This window comes from Taudactylus pleione, unplaced genomic scaffold (genome assembly GCF_031769625.1).
Source record: "Taudactylus pleione unplaced genomic scaffold, aTauple2 ptg000329l, whole genome shotgun sequence".
Classification (NCBI taxonomy): domain Eukaryota; kingdom Metazoa; phylum Chordata; class Amphibia; order Anura; family Myobatrachidae; genus Taudactylus; species Taudactylus pleione.
Window position 1 is genome coordinate 11,766,026 of NW_028284730.1, and position 17,628 is coordinate 11,783,653.

General features: G+C 43.9%; 1 protein-coding gene across 1 annotated transcript in view; it reads left to right on the forward strand.

Annotated features, from left to right (window-relative positions):
- Positions 1 to 17,412, forward strand: part of DMTN (dematin actin binding protein) — a 77,454-nt gene extending 60,042 nt beyond the window's left edge. The window contains 5 exon segments of the mRNA XM_088443398.1: positions 2,361 to 2,398; positions 5,706 to 5,754; positions 6,554 to 6,690; positions 13,596 to 13,676; positions 13,818 to 17,412. Of these exon segments, the coding sequence (XP_088299524.1) occupies positions 2,361 to 2,398; positions 5,706 to 5,754; positions 6,554 to 6,690; positions 13,596 to 13,676; positions 13,818 to 13,931 (419 nt within the window). The 3' untranslated portion in view covers positions 13,932 to 17,412.
- Positions 17,413 to 17,628: the final 216 nt, after the last annotated feature.

Genomic DNA, 17,628 nt, shown 5'->3' on the forward strand with positions numbered 1-17,628 from the left:
GCCTGCCGTCTGAAGCCGGCCCCACTGACATCACTAGTGATGTCAGTGGGAGTGATTTTGGCTCTGATAGAGCCAAAATCACTCCAGGGCTTGCGGCAGCGAGACCCTACCACAGGGTCTCCGTCGCAAGCCCGATGGTCGCGATGGTCAAGACCATCGCGACCATCATCATGGACTCTCGCATATGCTGTGGGTGGTCACCCACAGCTATGCGAGCGGCCAGGAGGCCGCTCCATTTTCATGGAGGAGGGCCCTGATTCAGAGCGAGCGCTCTGGTCAGAGCGTTTGGCTCTGAATCAGGCCCTTAGTTCAGAAGCCAAAGCCCCCATAGTCATAACTGTGATTACCCTGGGAAGGTGATAATGATCACTGATGATATGACAGCAGCAATAGAGGCAGTTCTGTGTGCCAAACCCCATATGCAACCAATACAGATCATTATCCTGGGGCTAATGCACTGTTGCACACAAGTCAGTTTTGCATGTACTTCAGACCCAAACAAATGCAACTGCAGGTGATGCTGTGTTGTATGCAGCTTGCTGCAACCTCCACTTGTGACCGAAGGGACGTTATTGGGAGGTAACGCGGCGTTAGCACGTAGGCATGTCAGTGGAGGTGTGCAGTATGCAGAGTTATGCTTATACAATTACGCCTGTTTTCAAATGGATCTTCACCAAGTATAGGGCTGGCGCACTGACTGATGACCAGTATCAAATTAAGGGCCTGATTCAAAGGACGTCAAAAGCAGCCGCTCGCTCGGCAAGGCATAAGCACGCCCACTATGTCTTGGCGAGCGATCACTTTGTGTTTACAGACGCCCACCAACCTGTCTTTAGCCGCCCACTAGCGTACGTCATCTCCAGGAAGTATATAAAACCATCGGTACATCGGGTTCCTTCAGATCTGACCGCAGCGCTTGCGGTTGACTGTACCCTACCGCAAGCACTGCGATCACCTCAGTGTATAATTCAGCCAGGTGACGTGTACTATGATGCTGCCTGCTAATTATGCACGCCCCAGAATCGCCATGAAAACACTCTGGCACGTCTGCGTCTGCAACCCCACTCCCCCGTTACTACTGTCCTGCCCCTGTTACCACCCACAAATGGCCTCTCCTGTCACTCATTCCACTGGGCTGTCTTTGCAGGCCGAGCGAGCACATTCCGATCACTCGTACTAGTTTGCGCACGCACACTGTGAACTACACGCATGCGCACATTAGCGAACATCGTCTGCAACGAGCGGCCGCTTGCTAGCGAGCAGGTCTGAATCAGGTCCTGAGTGCATAGATAGGGGAGGTCCAGTGCGGAGATGTGTACTGTACAACTCTGCATACCGGTGACTACTCACATTTAGCTCTGTGCACGCAATGCAGAAACAATTACAGCCAACGTGAGATGAACTCTGCATCTGCATGGGACGAGTATTGGCATCAGGTACGTCACATGTAGTCCTGGGAGTGAGACTGTCTGCTTTTATAGACTGCCGTTCAAAATATTCCAGCAGAGAAACAAAGAAAAATAGAGGAAGAAACAATTATTGGCAGATGGCGAAGAGGGTCCCCAGAGTTAACTACTAATGGCTCCTGCACCGGGGTTTGCATACATCTCTGAATCAGGCCTTGTTTAGTACCTCGATCAATTCCATTTAACCATCTGGACTCAAGCATGGAAATACTTAAAACCTGGACTGTAATGGTAGAGTTTGGGAACCTCTGGTCTAATACCTATACACATTTCATGTGGATGATTTTGGGAACATATACAGTGCTCTTCTCCATGACTCAGAGAAGCGAGGGTGCAGCCTCAAGGCCTGATTCAGACCCGCTCGCGAGCGCTGAGTGCTCGCATGCGGGTTGATGTTGGCCCAGTGCACATGTGCACGACGGAGCCGGCGCCGTCGTGCGCATGCGCGAGACCCGGATAGCGACGGGCAAGCCGTCGCTCCGGGTCTCGTACCAAAGGGGGCGTGCTGTCGATGGTGAGTGACAGCACGCCCCCTTTGGTGGGCGTGCCGAGGGCGTGGCTGCCCAGGCAGAGGCGTTCCCATGGGTGAGGTCAGTGGGAGTGCCTTCGCCTCTGATAGAGCCGAAAGCACTCCAGGGCTTGCGGCAACGAGACCCTACCACAAGGGTCTCATCGCAAGCCTGATGGTCGTGATGGTCTTGACCATCGCGACCATCTTCCTGGCCGCTCACTATAGCTATGGGTGGTCACCCACAGCTATACGAGCGGCCAGGAGGCCGCTCTAAAAATTATGATGACGGCCCTGATTCAGAGCGAGCGCTCTGTCAGAGCGTACGGCTCTGAATCAGGGCCTCTGTCTCCTGCCACTCACCTATCTATTGTCTCTCTCCACAGCAACACATTCTGGATTTGGGAGGAGCAGCTTATGCAGGGTATGTAATTACTGCTCAGTATGTGTGCACAAGACATGCATATTACTTACTAGCTTTTACTGTCATGTTCATGCAATGATTAGTGTTTTCCTACTAAAAAACTAATTTCTATTTACTGTTTAAGTTAGTATCAAAATATTGGTCACTATTCCACTGTAAATACCAAACTGAGGGTTTGAATCAGAGATGGACGTTAATGCGATCGCAGCTGCAATTTCACACGGACCGCAGATGCGAAAATATGCTAATGGTTCCAAAGCATACCCGAGCACAGGGACTCCCACTGCTGCCTTCTCATCTGCGTCCTGCTTCGCGCAGCAGCGCAAAAATCGGTAATTGACCCACCATGCAGCCCGTGCGTCAGGTCTGACCTGTCTCAAATACATTGGCTCTCCTGACATGCAGAGATCTTTCATGCTGTGTAGGAGATGGCAATGGCTAATTTATGCACTCCCATGTAACGGCGTTTAAACACACCTGCGTTTTTCTAAAACATAAATGTTACTTCCCCCAAACGCCGAACGGTGACTCCCTGTCACTCACTTTGGGGATGGATCCTGTGTGCAGGTGTAATAGCAAATCGCTGCACGTGCGCAGTGCGGCTGACACACATGCGCAGTGACAAACAATCGTTCGATCTGCGTAAAAATCGGCATTGTGTACATCTCTGAATCTGGAATATACTGACATTCAGGATCTCCCTCCAAAAGTGTATATTATTGCTTACAAAAACAGGACGGATAACATCTCACAGCATTGCAGGTGAACGACACATCAATCAGTCCTACTTACTGCAGCGCAAACTGTAGAAGGAAATATGGTAAACTGAATGCAGGTTATATTAGGTTCTATTTTTACTGATCATTTCTTAAATACAGTGGTCATTTCTAAGACTGTAAAATAAACACTTCATACTGTATTATATGTTATCACTATTCTAAGACTTTAAAATATACAGCTTTATATTATGGTATCCGGACTATAGATAGACAGTAAAAAGGTTGACAGTGTCTAGATAGACACCACATGTAGGCAGTCAATAGGTCAAAATGGATAAAAGAGTGACAGAGACAAAAAGTCGACACACTAAAGGTTGACATGGAAGAAGGTCGACAGTTGCAAATGGTCGACAGGATCAAAAGGTCGACATGAAAATGGTGGACACACATATGGTCAACACATTTTTCTTTTTTCTTTCTTTGAGTTAGGGTTAGGCACTTACCCCGATGGTTAGGGTTAGGCACCGGGAGGGAGGTTTAGGGTTAGGCACCAAGGGGAGGGTTATGGTTAGTCACTAGAAGGGACGGTTAGGGTTTGGCACTTACCCCGACATTTAGGGTTAGGCACCAGGAGGGAGGGTTAGGGTTAGGCACCAAGAGGAGGGTTAGGGTAAAGATTAGAGCTAGAAAAAAAAGAAGTGTCAACCATTTGTATGTCGACCATTTAGTATCGACCATTTGTACCTGTCGGCCTTCTTCCCTGGCGACATTTAGTGTGTCAACCTTTTGTCCCTGTCGACCTATTGACTGTCTAACAACTGGTGTCTATCTAGACATGGTCAACTTCTTTACTGTCTATCTATTATACCTTAACCTTATATTATATGTACAGCTGTCCACACACATTGACTTTATAAATAATATAATTCATAAAGAATGTTATATAAAGTGTTGGACACATATAGGGGGCGATTCAAATGTTTTTTTTGGCTCCCAAACGCAATGTGCGCCCGACGGAGCAATTTAATTGTTGCTCAGTTCGGTCGCCAGTGACACATGTGCAAACCCAAAGGCACAAGGTTTAGCGGCATATAGCAACTAACCCCATGTAAAGTCCTGCTTTGGGCGCCCAAACAGCCGACTTACTGTATCTCACAATTCTGCTCGCCACACCGCAATCAGGCCCTCGGTGTCTCTAATTATACAATAGTAACATCACTGAGAGAGCTAATACTCTGCAGCAGAAAGAAGTCTGGCAAACCTGCAGAGCACAGCACATCCATAGGTTACTGTGAGGACTCTCCGTGCACGTAATATTGGTAGATAAGGTCACAGAAGATATTATATTTACTTGCAATTCTACATTTTCTATATCTACTACATTCTGAATGTCAGAACAAAAATATTTTATGGATTTTAAATGTATGTATCACTCATTTATGCCAGAGTGGTGGTCAGTAATGTAACACATTACATTTATGAAAGGTGCTGTAACCCACAGCAACCAATCAGATTGCTCTCAGTCTTTAGAATGCACGGTATAATGACAGAATCTAATTGCCACCTATGGACACATATGTTTTTCTACCTACATATAGCATAATGATATATCATCAATATTCACCATATTTATTTAATATTTTCACTTTCCATTAATATATACCTCACCTTATAGCTCACACTCCCGTGCCATCTCTCTGGGTGCTAGGGAGCGGTGACTTGCCAGTCTCTAGAGTGTGCCCCCGATAACTGGGAGAGCTACAGGCAGGAATAGCACCTATGTTCTGTACAAGTATGTAGGAGGCTGGATCACTGATTGTGTGTGTGCCCCCTATCACCGGGAGAGCTACAGGCAGGAATAGCACCTATGTTCTGTACAAGTATGTAGGAGGCTGGACCACTGATTGTGTTTGTGTGTGCCCCCTATCACCGGGAGAGCTACAGGCAGGAATAGCACCTATGTTCTGTACAAGTATGTAGGAGGCTGGATCACTGATTGTGTGTGTGCCCCCTATCACCAGCGGAGCTACAGGCAGGAATAGCACCTATGTTCTGTACAAGTATGTAGGAGGCCGGATCACTGATTGTGTGTGTGCCCCCTATCACCGGGGGAGCTACTGGCAGGAATATCACCTATGTTCTGTACAAGTATGTAGGAGGCTGGATCACTGATTGTGTGTGTGTGCCCCCTATCACCGGGGGAGCTACAGGCAGGAATAGCACCTATGTTCTGTACAAGTATGTAGGATGCTGGATCACTGGTTGTGTGTGTGTGTGTGCCCCCAATCACCGGGAGAGCTACAGGCAGGAATAGCACCTATGTTCTTCTGTACAAGTATGTAGAATGCTGGATCACTGGTTGTGTGTGTGTGCCCCCTATCACCGGGAGAGCTACAGGCAGGAATCAGTGGCAGGAATAGCACCTATGTTCTGTACAAGTATGTAGGATGCTGGATCACTGGTTGTGTGTGTGTGTGTGCCCCCTATCACCGGGAGAGCTACAGGCAGGAATCAGTGGCAGGAATAGCACCTGTGTTCTGTACAAGTATGTAATAAGCTGGATCACTGATTGTTCTCTCTGTCTTTAGCTTCAGTCTGCAGAATTCCACTCTCCGGAACGGCAGAGGGAGAGAGCAGGTGAGGAGGGGGATATTTTTTGGTTGTAGTATGGGTCACATAGTGTCTGTACTCTGACTAACTAGCATGGTGGGATTATAGGTGAGGCAAAAACAAATGTCTGAATGGGTGACAGAAAATAAAACATAAGATTACATTTAGCTAATCTATCCTGGAGACATGAGGTTATAAAGGCATTCCCTGCATGCTAAGCTATTTATGTTGTATATTAGGGGTAAATAGAAAATGACAAAGGAGCTGGTTTCTGCCCTTTTTCCTATAAGTTTTTGGTTCTCTTTGATTTTAATTTCTATCTTTCTTTGTTGTACCAATTGTATTATTTATATACTAATATAGAACTCATCTCCTGCTTTGGTTTAGTCGCTTTATACTTAGTGAGATTCCCTTTTTATTTTTGTGCCTTCTCTTCTGTACCTTAAGGGCTCAAAAAATCTTGGGGTGAACTTAAAATGGTTCTATATAAGGGATTCATTAAAAAAAATATAATATTAAGAAAAGGCATATACAGTTTGCATAATTGGTGATACAACATTATATAGAATATTGTGTCATACTAATTTAGTTCTGGTAACAACCATATAATAAACAGGATAACTAGCGATAATAATAAATACAGGTGACATCAGAACCGAATGATCCAATCAGTGTGATTGCACTGTGATTGCAAATATATATATATATATTTATACTGTATATATATTTAAACAAACCTTAAACATAAAACAAAAAATAAGATAAAAAAACTTTGCTAACTGCTATACTTTTCTGTTTCTGTAGGGTTTCAGGTAAGCATCATTAGGGAAGGGGTTGGGAGAACTGATTGTCAGCTCCAGGACACAGATCCGCTAGACTTGTCTTTGTGTCCCACAGAATGGTGAAAGGCAGAGGTCCAGAATAGACCGAGGAAACTCCCTACCCAGCATGTTGGAGCAGAAGGTGCGTAGCTGGTGGTCACTAACAATGATTTCATCTTAACAGTGCATCCACTGGACGGTATACCAAGCAGTCACAGGAGATACTCGGGGAAGCCTGAAACACCAGCACTCTGGAACCACCAGGAAATGAGTTTTAAAATACATGTTGCAGCAAATTGTACAATGTAGTAGTAATAATAAATACTAATGCATTTCTGACCATACAGTATAACAAATACAAAGCATAATAAATTGGACTTAAATACACAAGAGCAAACACCCCCATTACTCATGTATGCCATAAATGTAACACATGAAGGTTACAAATGAACCACAACATACCGTGAAATATAAATTAGAGACAAAGAGCCATATTCAATTAGAGGCGAAGTTTTCGCCTGTCCGACTGTTCGCTTCATTCGCCTGTTTCAGAGGCGAATTTATTCCGTGCTCGTCCCTGCTTTTCGCCTAATTCAATTGCAAAACAGGCGAACACGGAAACAGGCGAATACGGAACAGGTGAAAAGTATTGAAAGAACTGGGGAAATCAGTCTGTACCCCAGAAAAAGATGCACTAACATAGGGAATCAGTATAGATGTGTACTAATAACCCTAATAAAGCTATTTTGTGTACTTAAGTTGTGTAAATTGCTTGCTATTAGCGTTTTTGTAAAAGTGGTGAAGAATGGCATAAAGCTGTAGTTTTTGGTGAAAATAAGAATTCCTGTCAAATTTGGGGTGCTTGAAAATGGGTGCAAGCATGTTTTTATGTCTCTAAAGTGAACTTTTAAAAAACGTGAAAAATCCACCTGCTGCATGCACCTGCAATCCCAAAAACACCTGACCCATACTTGTGGATCTCCAAGAAGTCTTTTTCGCTACTTTTAATGTTTATCCCCCCACTTTTTAAATTTACACCCCAAAAATTATATGTCTTTTTTGGGGTGTTCTTAGTTTTTAGTTTCTGTTTTTTTTGCGTATTTGTCCTTTGGGGGGCTGTCCCAAGGGGTCTGAGTTGTTTCCCCACGTTTACACCCCAAAATAAAGATTTTGCATTTCTTTTCACCAGCTATTGATTGGAGAATCATTTTTGGAGAATTGTTTCCACTTAGGCGAAATTGTCCTGGAATTGAATTTGGCGAATTTTTTTTTAGGCGAATTTTTCACAAAAAAACAGGCGAATATGGCTTTTCGCCTCTAATTGAATTCCCCTCAAAAAGAGGGTGTTATGACCTTGCTGTAAGACAGCCAAATGACATAGCAGTTCCAGACACAGAGCACAATTTGTGTCATTAGAAGTGCAGTAATGAAATAAACTTTATTGCAAAACCTTTGCTGGAATTCTGACACCATTTGAGGTTCCTTCCTAAACACAAAGCACGGAGCTTCAATATTGGAAGAATATGTGTTTGGCTCCACATCACAACCAAAATGCCACTGATTCCCTCCCTGCCATTACTGACCAAAGCCATGGTGGAAGGTGCCGTCACTGACATTGGACAACAGTCAGCTAAGTTCCAGTAGAGGCCTCGGGGTTTACATGACACACACTATCCAGAGGACAGAGCAGTTCCACCATCAAGTTAATTCCCTGATGTCTGGATGGCGACACCTAAACCTCCCAGGTTTCTGTTTGAGTTGGACTTTCCTTGGCCACCATTATGCTGGGATGCGCCATTATTTTCTCACACTTGAGTGCCTAAATAAGAGATGAGTTTCCCTTCTGGAGCGGGTAATGGTGTCCTTATATGGGAGTTATCCAATTAGCTGCGATAACCCGTTTTTCGCTGAAAAGTTTTCACTTGTGAAAAGTTTTCTCCAAAAATGGAGTCTTCCATAGCAATAATCGCAAATTAGTTTTCACCATCTCTGAGTAGGTGAAAAGTTGTGCAAAATCCCCATTTTTGGCCTCAAATGTTGAGACTTGGTGCAGAACCCCTGGGACACCCCACCTTAATGACTAATTAGGCAAAAATATTTGTTTTAATTAGCTTTTTTGAGCCAATAATGACATGTCATTTTTGAGGTGAAAAAATAAATAGTGTCCTAAAATGGGTTCAAAGTAGTGGGTAAGGTTTTTGGGGGCTGTATGGATTGGGTAGATGTTTTACACATTGCATTGCAGCAGGTGTGTTTTTAAAAAAAATTTAAAAGTGCCCTAAAATGACTCAAAAATATACTTACTCCCATCTTATGTACCCCTAATTTAACCAGAGCATTACCTTTGGCCAAAAAAAATATCTTTCTTTTTCAGGGTCCATAGGGCTCCACAGGGGAGACAATGAGGTGTAGGTGGGACCTGTAGGACTGGACACCAACAGCAAAGCTTTACAATCCCAGGATGCTCCGGTCCTTCCCCCTATACCCCGAGCACAGCCTGAAGGCAACTCAGTTTCATTTGTGTCCGGCAGGAGCTGCATCACCATTTATAACAGTGGGGCTGCTTTACGCAGTCCAAGATTATTTTTATGATTTTTTTTTTTATTTCTAGTAGTTTTTACTACTGAGCAGCAGCGTGAGACAGTCCATTGTACACCTGCACTGCTGCTCCATTACCCCTCCGTGGCGGCCGTGACACCAGTCCTCAGTTAGGTACTCCCAGTGGGGCTCTGAGGGGGACTAGCTAGCAGGCTACCCAGACTGCAGCCCTGAATCCAGGAGGCGCTGATGTGGTCACTGGACATTCAAGACCCTTACCTATATGTACCTACAGCGCCTTCTCATAAACAATATCTCCGGTTTGCTATACTACAGCAGCATTACCAATTTCAGGCTCTACCGTTTGGCCTCTCAACGACCCCTCGGGTCTTTACCAAGATCATGGCAGTTATGGCGGCCTATCTTCAATGTCAATGGATCAGACTACTCCCATTCTTAGAAATCTTGCTGTTGGCCAGCTCCCCAGAAATTCTTCACCGCATCTGCAGGTAACCATTGCCTTTTTACAACTGCACGGTTGGCTGATCAACCTGAAAAAGTCTTCCCTGACACCTTCTCAAAGAATGGTACATTTGGGAGCCATCCTGGACTCAGGGTCACAGAATCTTCCTAACAGCAGACAAGATCTCAATACTACAGCACCGAGTGCGCAGACTGCTCTGCAGTCGCCGAGTGTCAATTCACTCTGCAATGCAGACCTTGGGATCCATGGTGTCCACCTTCCACATGGTGGAGTTCGCTCAGTTTTACTCCAGGCCCCTACAACACCTGATCCTCTCCGGGTGGAACGGGCTCACCATCTGCTCAGATCCCAGGCGATGGTCCTCCCCCCGGAGATTCACCTGTCCATAGCCTGGTTGCTATAGACATCCCATTTAGACAAGGGTCACCCCTTTTGGATCCCGGATTGGGCTCTCCTCACCACAGACGCAAGCCTCCAAGGGTGGGGTGCAGTGACCGTCCAGCACTGCTTCCAAGGCCGCAGGACCCCAGCCGAGGCAGTTTTACCAATCAACGTACTGGAACTTCGAGCCATCTACAGAGCCATCTTCGAGCCATCTACAGAGGTCCCACTCTGGCTCAGAATATTCTTCAGGGCAGGCCAAGTACAGTCCAACAAAGCCACGGCAGTGGCCTACCTCAATCACCAAGGAGGCACTCGAAGTTGGACAGCAATGGCAGAAGTGTCCCACATTCTCACATGGACCGAACACCATCTCCCAGCCATCTTCGCAGTATCCATCCCAGGAATTTTCAACTGGGAAACGGATTTCCTCAGCCGTCATGACATGCATGCAGGAGAGTGGTTTGTACATCCAGAAGTCCTGGTGGACAAATGGGGTCTACCGGATGTGGATCTCATGGCCTCCAGATACAACCACAAACTTCCAATGTATGGAGCCAAGACAAAGAACCCCAACGTGGCCTTCATGGACGCATTATCTGTGAAGTGGACCTTCCATTTGGCATATCTCTCCCCTCCAATATCCCTGCATCCTCGAGTTCTTTGAAAGTTCAAGCAGGAAAGGGACACAGTCCTGTTGATAGCTCTGGCTTGGCCCAGACGCCTTTGGTACTTCGATCAAAGTCTCTCCATAAACGTTCCTCTTCAACTTCCTCTACGAGTAGACCTGTTGTCTCAGGGTCCATGTCTACATCCGGACCTAGCCCTTCTGTCTTTAACGGCTTGGCTTTTGAGACATCCCTCCTAACGGGTAAGGGATTTTCCAGCTCTGTAGTCCAGACCATGCTCAGAGCACGTAAACCGGCCTCAGACAGAATTTATCACCGACTATGGCATACATATTTCCAATGGTGTGCTCCTAGAAACTATTACCCTCAAGTTTTTAAGGTTTCTAGAATACTTGCCTTTCTGCAGGCTGTACTGGATCTAGGCCTCCGCCTAGCATCTCTGAAAGTACATGTCTCTGCTTTGTCCATATGGTTCCAGTGCAGAATTGCTCCTCCCTTTGTTCCTCCTGTGGCTCCAAGGGATTTGTCAGTGGTGCTCCACGCACTTCAGGAACCTCCATTGGAACCCCTGGAATCAGTGGATGTCAATTGGCTCACTGCGAAGACTCTGTTTCTTCTGGCTATAGCATCTGCCCATAGGGTATTAGATTTAGGGGCTCTTTCATGTCGCTCCCCCTTTTTAATCTTTCATCAGGACAGGGCTGTTCTTTGAACGTTCCCGGGCTTCCTTCTCAAGGTGGCTTCTCGTTTCTATCTTAATGAGGAAATTGTGGTTCTGACCTTTCAATCACCAGACTTCTCGGCAGGTGAGGCCTCTTTGGATGTGGTCTGTGCTCTGCAGTTCTACGTGGACCGTACGACTTCCATCAGGAAATCGGACTCCCTCTTTGTCCTATATGGATTCCACAAGAAGGGATGACCAGCTAACAAACGGACTCTGACCAGATGGATTTGCATGACTATCTCACAGACTTACACGGAGACTGGCCTTCCTGTGCCGGCCACAGTATCTGCGCATTCTACTCGCCCTGTGGGTCCCTCGTGGGCAGCCCGGCATTGCGTCTCTGCTGAACAGCTATAAAAGGCGGCCACCTGGTCTTCTGTCCACACCTTTGATACATTTGCCTCTCAGGATGCTTCCTTCGGGCGTAGGGTTCTCTCAGCTCAGGAGCGTTCCCGCCATTGAACAACTGCTTTGGGACATCCCCATTATCTCCCATGTGGAGCCCTGTTGACCCTGAAGAAGAAAAGGAGCGTAATGGTAAAACTTACCCTTGTTAACTCTATTTCTTCGAAGTCCATAGGGTCCACGGGGCACCCACCCTGACGCACCTGGCTTCTATGGGTTTCTTCTCTTGGTCACTTGTTTCCTTCTCTGTGTGATTCTTCAGTGTACCAGTCTTCCTTCTCTTCTATCCTGATCCTACCTTGGGCTTGTTAACAAAACTGAGTTGCCCTCAGGCTGTGGGCGGGGTATAGGGACAAGGACCGGAGCATTATGGGATTGAACGGCATTGCTGTTGGTGTCTGGTCGCCCAGGTCCCACCTACACCCCATTGTCTCCCCTGTGGACCCTATGGACTTTGAAGAAAGAGAGTTAACCAGGGTAAGTTTTACCATAACTCTCCTTTTCTATCTTTTTTTACTGTTATAGAAAAATGCATATAACAGCCATTTGACAACACCATTTACGAACTCCAAACTCATTGATTATGGCCAATAAGATAATTCTATAATATTACCCAATATTAGTTTACTTTACTTTAATGGGGTACAGGTTAATTTCCCCATTTTCACCTGTACTTTTACATATTGCAGTTATAGCAGCTGTGATAGCATATCCGTCCGCAGCTGAATCACCCCCTCTGTTATGCAGTGATTTTGGAAGCTATACTGATTTCTGTTCTGTACGTCAGTCTGCTCCTGATATACCCCATTCCAAACGCTATGAGAATATGCTGCCTGCACTGTCATTTACTCCTAATTTGCATAGTATCCAGGTTATAGGCGAGGACAATGTAGAAAAATGAAGGTCTACTTCAGGGTCCAGTCTTCGGGGTCCAGTCTTCAACTCGGGCAGCGCTGTTTATCCCAGCTAGTACTTTAATAAACATGTTTTGGAACTCATGTCCTGGTGGTTGCGTAGTGCTGGTGTTTCTGTGTGTAATTGTGGCAGCTTATAACTGGTGGCAGTCCCGATCTGCAGGAGTATATGCATGCAACGCCATGGGAGTAATTAATAATGGGGCCCATACATCACCAATCAGCTCGGGCACTTATGCGTTTTGCAGATAAATGTGTTGTCCAACATGTTGCCTTTCGCCGACCAATCGGGGCTGTAGATTGCTAGTGTGTGGTACCGATCAGCCGCTCTACCGACCGTTTCGCCTATAGAACAATTTTATTTACATGTGACTAGAAGAATGATGACCCTTTGAGATGATGTATGGGCACTTTCATGATCTGGAGGTGCGATCTTTGGATGAAAATGATCTGCAAATCACTGTACAATATCGGTAATTTTGTATGAACGTATATTGGTGGATTGGAGAATAAGGGAGGAAAAATTCAAAATCGATCGGTGAATCGTTTTTATTGTGATTGCTGATGTATGGGCACCATAAAGTGATTTATATAACCTTTGCTTAAAGTGTTTCTCTAAGCTTAAAGCTATTCTGTGGTCTACTGAATAACACACACCTTCATTTGTAATCTTTAGAAACAATGGTCGGTATAAATCATGATCTAGCAGCCCTCCTGCAATGTGGCACACAAGTTAGCACCATAATGGGAAATGACACGTAGAACATCACATTGGTATCATAGAGGCAGGTGTACCCACCCATCAAACTGTGCAGTCAGCTGACATGTTATGTAAATACCTTTATGAATTTATTATAGCATCATTAATGACCTGAACTAGATGGGTCTGTGTCCAGTTTCAGTCTTAACATGTAATATGTACTCACAGGCGCTTTCTTCTCACACAGTTGTTTCCATTTCTCCTTTTTACAGATTTTTCCCTATGAAATGCTGATAGTGACAAACAGGGGGCGCCAAAAACTGCCTCCTGGGGTGGACAAGACACAGCTGGAGGTGAGAAAGAGGAACATTCTGGTGCTATATGTATTACATTACATATACTAAGGTGTAGGTAGTGAATGGCACAATATAGGACGGGCACGGGCGGAGTTTCCCAATGTGTTGCAGAAATAATTCTACTTTGTCTTTCCCTAGCGATACCTCGCCCCGGAGGAATTCCTGCGCCTTTTCTCTATGCCCATGGACGAGTTTGCAAAGCTGCCATTGTGGAGAAAGAATGAGCTGAAACGAAAGCTGCTTCTGTTCTAACCTCTCTGGGGACAGAACTGTCCTTTCTACGCTGGCAAGAGCGGGACCAGAGGGGTTAATTGAGGGGAATGGACTGTTCGTTCCTCTGCATCTAGAGGGGGGAAATTAAAGAGTGTGACTAGCGTGTCTGACATGGCTTCATGGGGAAAGGAAGCCAACCCAAACATCAATCAAGGCCCCCAATCATCCGAGACACCCCAGACTCTTATTTAGGACCAAATTAATATACATTATATAGCCCTTAATTATGCAAGGTCAGTATTTTATTATACCAAACACAGTTCTGTATGACGGATCACTTACACACACCGGGCACCATATACAATTCTATATAACAGATCACTTACACACACCGGGCACCATATACAATTCTATATAACAGATCACTTACACACACCGGGCACCATATACAATTCTATATAACAGATCACTTACACACACCGGGCACCATATACAATTCTATATAACAGATCACTTACACACACCGGGCACCATATACAATTCTATATAACAGATCACTTACACACCGGGCACCATATACAATTCTATATAACAGATCACTTACACACACCGGGCACCATATACAATTCTATATAACAGATCACTTACACACACCGGGCACCATATACAATTCTATATAACAGATCACTTACACACACCGGGCACCATATACAATTCTATATAACAGATCACTTACACACCGGGCACCATATACAATTCTATATAACAGATCACTTACACACACCGGGCACCATATACAATTCTATATAACAGATCACTTACACACACCGGGCACCATATACAATTCTATATAACAGATCACTTACACACACCGGGCACCATATACAATTCTATATAACAGATCACTTACACACACCGGGCACCATATACAATTCTATATAACAGATCACTTACACACACCGGGCACCATATACAATTCTATATAACAGATCACTTACACACCGGGCACCATATACAATTCTATATAACAGATCACTTACACACACCGGGCACCATATACAATTCTATATAACAGATCACTTACACACACCGGGCACCATATACAATTCTATATAACAGATCACTTACACACACCGGATACCATATACAATTCTATATAACAGATCACTTACACACACCGGGCACCATATACATTTCTATATAACAGATCACTTACACACACCGGGCACCATATACAATTCTATATAACAGATCACTTACACACACCGGGCACCATATACAATTCTATATAACAGATCACTTACACACACCGGGCACCATATACAATTCTATATAACAGATCACTTACACACACCGGGCACCATATACAATTCTATATAACAGATCACTTACACACACCGGGCACCATATACAATTCTGTATGACGGATCACTTACACACACCGGGCACCATATACAATTCTATATAACAGATCACTTACACACACCGGATACCATATACATTTCTGTTTGACAGATAACTTGAATACACCAGATACCATATACAATTCTATGACAGATCACTTATATAAACCTTATACACACTGGATACCATATAAAATTCTATATGACATCACTTTTACACACTGGATACCATATACAATTCTCTATGACAGATCACTTGAATACACCGGATACCATATACAATTCTATATGACGGATCACATGAATACACCGGATACCATATACAATTCTATATGACGGATCACTCATACACACCGGATACCATATACAATTCTGTATGACAGATAACTTGAATATACCAGATACCATATACAATTCTATATGACATCACTTTTACACACCGGATACCATATACAATTCTATATGACAGATCACTTGAATACACCAGATACCATATACAATTCTATATGACATCACTTTTACACACTGGATACCATATACAATTCTATATGACGGATCACTTGAATACACCAGATACCATATACAATTCTATATGACGGATCACTTGAATATACCAGATACCATATACAATTCTATATGACGAATCACTTTTACACACCGGATACCATATACATTTCTGTATGACAGATAACTTGAATACACCGGATACCATATACAATTCTATATGACATCACTTTTACACACCGGATACCATATACAATTCTATATGACGAATCACTTGAATACACCAGATACCATATACAATTCTATATGACGGATCACTTTTACACACCGGATACCATATACAATTCTATATGACGAATCACTTTTACACACCGGATACCATATACATTTCTGTATGACAGATAACTTGAATACACCGGATACCATATACAATTCTATATGACATCACTTTTACACACCGGATACCATATACAATTCTATATGACAGATCACTTGAATACACTAGATACCATATACAATTCTATATGACGGATCACTTGAATACACCAGATACCATATACAATTCTATATGATGGATCACTTTTACACACACCAGATATCATATACAACTCTTTATGGTGGACACTTACACACCGGATACCATATACATTTCTGTATGACGGATCACTAACATACGTTGGATACCATATACATTTCTGTATGACGGATCACTAACATACGTTGGATACCATATACATTTCTGTATGACGGATCACTAACATACGTTGGATACCATATACATTTCTGTATGACAGATCACTAACATACGTTGGATACCATATACATTTCTGTATGACAGATCACTAACATACGTTGGATACCATATACATTTCTGTATGACAGATCACTAACATACGTTGGATACCATATACATTTCATATACACACTTTCTTATACTATCCTATGTAATAAAGGTCTCACACTAGATAACATACCCTCCGTACAGATTAGGCACACAGTTATTGTGGACATATCAGATTACCTGTACCTATAGGGTCTCCTTCATGTCACATCCTCACTGCAGTCACCCCCAGACCCTGGATGCAGATCTGTACTCAGCAGTTAGTGCGTAGGAGGTGCTGCTAGGCCTTGTTATACGCTGCAGCGCTGTGTGTGTGTTACATGGGTGAGTGCTAGCAATTTACCGCGTTCCCCTCCTCTTTCATTGCCCAAACAACGACTTGGCAGTTATCTAACAAACAAATGGCACTTTCTATCACTCTCTTCTGCTATGCGTGGTTTGTGATATGCTGAATTTTTGGTACATGTTCTTTCCTCGCCACACGTGTTCCAAGTTATTTCCCACATACGTGTTTAATACCATTCATGACCTTCTTTTCTTGCACCACGTATTTACTTATTTCTCCCAATCCTCGTCCCATACATACACATATCTCACCGACTCGTGGCTGTGACCTGCCTAAAAGCCTTCTGTGACCCTGATCTTTATTTTCACTCCCGCCTACCGTCTGTGTCACCTTCCACATTGATTTTTATTTTTTCTTTTCATTATTTTTGGCTTCTGATGTATAATTATTAATATTATTATAATTATTAAAAGTAATTAAATATTCCGACTTGTCTATGCATGATGTTGATGTTCTCTCCAGAATTTAAATGCGTAACAAACACTGAAGGTCATGAGCCAAAACTAGAGTCCGTGAAGGTCGTCATTTAACTGGCTTATCCAATATGCAGGGTATAAGCATACTAGTAACAGGGTGAGCATAGTGGATAACTTCACCTCCATAATTCAGTTTTTGTAGGAATTCCATAAATGAAACAAATGC